This window comes from Buceros rhinoceros, unplaced genomic scaffold, assembly GCF_000710305.1.
Source record: "Buceros rhinoceros silvestris isolate BGI_N320 unplaced genomic scaffold, ASM71030v1 scaffold14259, whole genome shotgun sequence".
Lineage (NCBI taxonomy): Eukaryota > Metazoa > Chordata > Aves > Bucerotiformes > Bucerotidae > Buceros > Buceros rhinoceros.
Genome location: NW_010433368.1, coordinates 1 through 5,935, shown reverse-complemented (window position 1 = coordinate 5,935; position 5,935 = coordinate 1). Strand labels below are relative to the sequence as shown.

At 38.0% G+C, this 5,935-nt stretch overlaps 1 protein-coding gene across 1 annotated transcript in view; it reads right to left on the bottom strand.

Annotated features, from left to right (window-relative positions):
* The window catches only part of DBT (dihydrolipoamide branched chain transacylase E2), a gene marked incomplete at its 5' end in the record, with an annotated part of 11,642 nt that extends 5,898 nt beyond the window's left edge, over nucleotides 1-5,744 (bottom strand). Inside the window, 7 exons of the mRNA XM_010144087.1 lie at nucleotides 182-309; nucleotides 720-901; nucleotides 1,792-1,867; nucleotides 2,043-2,166; nucleotides 3,153-3,217; nucleotides 3,652-3,773; nucleotides 5,594-5,744. Coding sequence (XP_010142389.1) covers nucleotides 182-309; nucleotides 720-901; nucleotides 1,792-1,867; nucleotides 2,043-2,166; nucleotides 3,153-3,217; nucleotides 3,652-3,773; nucleotides 5,594-5,744 — 848 coding nt within the window. The remainder of the gene's footprint in view (nucleotides 1-181; nucleotides 310-719; nucleotides 902-1,791; nucleotides 1,868-2,042; nucleotides 2,167-3,152; nucleotides 3,218-3,651; nucleotides 3,774-5,593) is intronic.
* Nucleotides 5,745-5,935: the final 191 nt, after the last annotated feature.

Here is a 5,935-nt window from a genome sequence, read left to right as displayed (position 1 = left end):
ATACGCCATAATCATCAGAAAGCACAACCCTCTTCATCTTTACAACAGTTTTTACACATTTGAAATGTATTTGAAAACAAGTAATTTCTCACTGCACTTACCTCTAGGTCACTGTTCTCCTAGTCAAACTGCTATTGAAAAGATGGATAAAATGCAGCAGGACCCGATTCAGCAAACTTACATTGTTCTCCATCGCCAAACGACGAACTGCAGGGGTTGCTAAAGTTTTATGACCTTTTATCTCTTGGTGAGTGTGCTCTTCATGAGACATAGGAGGTGTTTCAACAACATCTTCTTCTGGGGCAACACCTGCAAACACGAAGAAAAATTTTAACTTGACTACAGGCTTTTGTTAAATTCTGACCTCAACCATTCTGCGACCATTCTGTGGACCTCAACCATTCTGTGACCTCAACCATGCTGTGACAGCTGAAGTTTTCAAAGTTACTCTCAAAGTTACTTTGAGCTACTGTGGTTGGGAATATAGCATGCCAAAGGCTGCTGCTTACGCTCAGTTTTCAATAGGAAATGTGTGGCTTTTGAGCTTTTAGATCCTAATAAAATACCACAGCTTTTTCTACTTAATTTTCTCGATTTTATAAAGGAAAAAAAAATTAAATTTTAAGATTTTCAGGAGGAAAAAGCAAACTCCTCTGTCACTAATGTTTTTATGACAACAAACACGTAATATGCAAGAGGAAAAAAATGGCTTACAGTACCTTTTGAAGCATCAATTTCAATGTCCACTAATGGTTTTCCAACATAAGCAATTTCATCTAAACTGTAATGCAGTTTTCTAATGATGCCATCGTAACGACTAGTAATAGTAACGGAAGCTTTATCGCTCTGTACTTCACAGATGCTATCAAACTGAGACACGCTGTCACCTTCTTTTATATACCTACAGAAAAGACACAGGCCAGTATAAAACAGAGAAAGTGTAAAAATCTGTGTAGTGTATTCTCCGTACATCCTCCCAACAAGAAAATGCATTTCAGGCAAGAAGACAAATTCTATATAACGGACACTTTTACTATATACTTTTTGCCTAACTGCTCCAGAACCATTTGTTGTGTGAAATGACACAATAATTTAGAATATCATCACACATATATTTTTACTATTACTTTAGCAGAGTTTTCTTGACACATTGAAAAATAAGAATGAGCCCAGCTTCGTCTGAACCTAAGGAAGTTCTTACTTTCATATTGCCAGGACTCGTATACGATCAGTTTCAGGAAAGAACCTGAAAGCGGGAAACACCATCTTCTACACAAAGAGAAGTATTTTCACCTATTTGTACAAAGAACAAGCGATTTCAACATTGCTTTCCTCACTGTACACTTGACTTCCTACACTTAACCTATTCATCCCTGGCTTTTTACAAACAATTTAAATGTTTCCATCTTTTACTTAAGTCAATATAGAAGGGCTATAGGGTAAAATTAGGTGGATTCTCCAGACTAGTCATCTGTTTCTAAAGTTCAGCCTAAGTAAGTATAAAGACAGATGTCCTACACTCTTAAAAACATTAATCACTGAAGGAAAGCCTATATACAGGTGCAGTTAGGGCATCTGATTCCTTCTGTCTTTTCCACTCCCAAATAAACCACATTGCAAAAAACCAAAATGCAAAGCTCAGTATATATATACACATTTTAAATTGTGGAAAATGAAACTTGAAAACTTCACTTGTAACCCAGAAAACATATTGTCAGATAAGTAATTGATAACACAGCTGTTAAACTACTTGCTGATTTTTTAGTGTATTTCCAAGAAAGTAGAGCTTACCATTCTTTCACAGTCACCTCCGTAATCCCTTCTCCAATGTCAGAAAGCTTAAACTGGACAATTTGGCCACATGAAACTTAAGACAATAAGGAAATACACCATGTTTAGTATGAAATGTAAGATATCAGACCGAAAAATCTGAATGCATTAAAAATAGTTTACATACCAGTCATCAGTCATACACAAACAGCTAACATAACACTCAGAAAACAGCAAAATAAAATAAATTATTTTATTATGAAAAAGATTACCAGCAGACGTTCTGAATAATCGCTGTTGATGACTAAACTTGAAGGCAGATTTGTCAAATACGCACACATATTTTGATTTTATAAAGCGAATGCTGCTGCACGATCTAACACGATGAATGCAAACCTGGGGGAGAAAAGTCTCAAGTGTTAATACAATGGACGGAGGAATGTAGAGCTCATTTAATATTCCTGACGCAATAGTACTACTATAGTTTAATTCTAGTTTATATAAGAGAAGTTCTTATGGAAACAGAATTACACTGAATACACACTGAAAGTACGCTAACCGCTAAACTAGCACAAGCTTTGCCCGGTCTTCAACCTCCTTCACTAACAAAACCCACGGGGCGATCAAAGCCACAATAACATAACCGATTACAAGAATCACGACAAGATCTGGTACGAGAGTCATACTTGCTGTTGTTTCTCTAAGCAATTAGTTTAATCAGGACACACACTCAAAACGCATACACAGGATCAGCTACATCAGCCACCTGACATATCGTACCCCACGCGGAGGCTGGAAGGGGCCCCTAGACTGCCAGAAAAACCAGCCTATTTTCTCTGTCAGTTCTTATTCCAATCAAAGGTCGATCAGAAGTACTAAGTACTTTGGAAAGGAAATTCCGACCAGACGGCACAGACGGTTGCCCTTTTATTTCTGTTAATATATAGGAGGCAATCATCTTCGACTAAATACCATTGCACATCAACTTCAATGACATTTTTAAAGAACTGTCTGTGAGATGGTTTTCTTCCATGGTTAAAATTATATTTATCCAGAAATCAACTCCAAAGCGTCGACAGAATTTTCAGACAGGTTCTTCAGGCAAAATCTTATGCTTTAAAGCATCATGTAATCAGTCACGATTTTGGTCAAAAGCAAAGCCAGTAGCACTTGCTTTGACACAAACCAGCATTTTATCATTAATCTCAACAGAAGTTAGTTCAGACCCTTTCTTACATAGTAAGATTTCTTAAATCTAATGTAATTCCGGTGTTGTTTGTCTTATAGTGCTGTAAAATTAATAAAAATATCAATTTATCTGTAGATACTCTCTCTACTTCATTTAGAGATATGAAAAAAAAAAATCAGGTGCTACAATGTACCTCAAGTAGCTCAAAACTGTAAAATTTAGAAATTATCTTCTTAGAGGAGCCAGAAAACAGCACACCTGCATGGGAAAGTTCATTTTAACTTCTTTTTTAAAAAATGTTTTCAATAATTACATAGCACATGTAAATCCTGATTGCCCTCCCCGCCACCCAAATGATCCACTATTTGATTTTCTATTACACTTTTAAAAAGTAGATTATTCAGAAAACTGTATGATTCTGAACTGACAATGCACACATTTTCTGTATTATTTAATCCAGCATTGCAAGTTATATTTAATATCGCCTTTCTTTTAAGAATGAATATTTATACAATACAAAACTGGTATATAATGTACATCTTCCCAAGCTTATTTTCTCCCAATTATAATTTTGTTTTCCCACTTGAGTCCATGGTTACATTTTTTTGCCCAACAAGATCTTTTTGTGCCACGCTTACAGTAAACCTCTTTTCTCGTTATGTGACCCTATATGGAAAACATTCAATACTTACCTGCAGAGATGATCACAAGGAACACATGAAATCTCTGAACTATTTCTGACCGTGGAGTTTCGTAACTCTTTCCATGTTTGCAACATTTGGTAACCAACGCAGGCAGTGAGTTAGCAATGTCACTGCCAAAGAAACCAGACTAGTTTTGTCACAGCGCTGTTTCAAATTGCATTTGTAGCATAGTTCGAAACTACTGCATTTCTTACAAATGGAATCTTTTTGGTTTGCAGTTTTGCACTTTGTCTCAAAAATGTTGGTGTGCTGGTATCTTAAAGCAATACTGCAGTACCCAATCTCATCACAGAACAGTGTTCCTTTCTAACATGGGAAAAAATTACAATTCATGAAATAAAGGAGCTGTGCTTATTCATTTCAGTAATGCTATTTTCACCGTGTAATCGCCGAAATACTATTTTCTGTGTAATGCCAAATAAGGAAACAACACAAAAGCATATGAAACCCAAAATTAGTTCTAACATCTGTAGTATACCAATCTACATTTCTTGATGCCTGGACAAACACAGTAATAAAAAAACAACAAGCACAGTACCAGCAGTTATGTTTACGTCACCAGTACCACGCCATACAACAATTTAAAGGCAACAAGGTAACACCTCTCTTGTGCAAGTCTTCAAAGCACGGAGTTACTGTGGTGGGAAGAAACTGAGGACCCACTTCAAGTCTCTCATGACGCATGATACCTAGTTGACTAAGACTTGTCTGAACCAAGAAAACACCTGAGCTGTATGTTATCTGGGGGAGAACTGCCTTGCCCCGTTTTGTTGTTAATTGTGTCCTTAAAAAAAATCAAGCACCAACTGTGCTTTTCCTAGAATTCCACTGCTGGCCTTAGAACAAAACGTTCTTAGGCAGCCTGAAGGCAAGGGATTACCTGATGAAGTGTCACTGAATTTCAAAGCCAAGGTCAATGACTTCTCCTTAAAGGATGCTCCTTTATAGGAGTCTTTTGACTTGCTGTCACATTGAGTCATTTAATGAACATTTACTTACCCTGAATTTGGTTTGCATACATATTCTACATCTCCAAGTATACAGTTGCCTATAAACAGCTGGCAGCATGCTTCAATCAGATATTAGTCCTCACCTAAATAACTGACACCAAGCCCTGCTGTCTTGGTAACTACTATTTCCCTACTACCTAACACAAGGACCCCCAGGCTCCTTTCTTTTCTTCTTTGCAACTTAGAGTCCCTGTGGACAAGCATCATTACTTCAACCTTCTTCCTCTTGCTAGCCAAAGTGTTTGCAAAAACATTAAGAATATTAAAATAAAGCCCTTGAATATTATAATAACCATATATTTTCTTGGATCTTATCACTGTTTCACAGTAAATAGTCACAAGAAGAACTAGTATCTACGCAAAATTCAAAATGTGCTTGCAGGAAACTCACACTACAAATTGCCAATTCTATAGTTCAACATGCACATAAGTAAGATGAGCATTTTCATCTTACCAGAATCTCTCTCTAGATTTAAGAGTAGATGGCTTGATTAGAAAGAAAACTGGAAAAGCTGCTCATGTTGTCAATATTCTTGATTAGTAAAATTACTTTTATATAGCTTAAAACCAGATAATTACAAAAGCGTCACTGAAAAAAAACGCTTTCAAAATACAATACGAATTATTACTAAGAGCAACAATAATAATAGGAACTAGAACTGATCTTTAATTGTGTTTTCAGTCGGATTTTCTTACAAAAACATGCTTCTTTTCCTGACATTCCTCAAAACAACAGCGACATAACTAGAAACCAATGCTCTTCCACTACAGCAGGAAGACTGTAATACAAGGCAGAAGGCAGCATGAACTCAGTCTTCATGACGGTATCTTTACAAGACTTTAGGTGTCCTAAAAGGCGACCAAGCAGCTTCACCTCCTGCAGTATGGTAAGGTATCTCAACTACTTGATTTACAAATACCAAGGCTCCTGGGATTCAGAGAAGCATGTTTCCCCTCTTTGTGCGTAAGCACACAGTCTCCGTGCGGACACGGTGTGCAAAGGGGGCTGATGGATGGGCGGCGGAGCGACGATGGCGGCGTAACGTATAGGCAATGCAATGCATCGGATGACTAAGAACAGAAGAGAAGGGTGTCCGTGGCTTAGAATAGGTGACACGGACAACGGGGACGGCACTCGGCAGCAGCGCGGGGTGGAGGAAGGCTGTTCTAGGGGTTCCTGGGGAGCGAAGACACCCCGACCGCCCAAGAGCAGGGGGCGTGCGGTGCCGGGCACCGTCGGCTGACCGGCTGCGGGGCACACG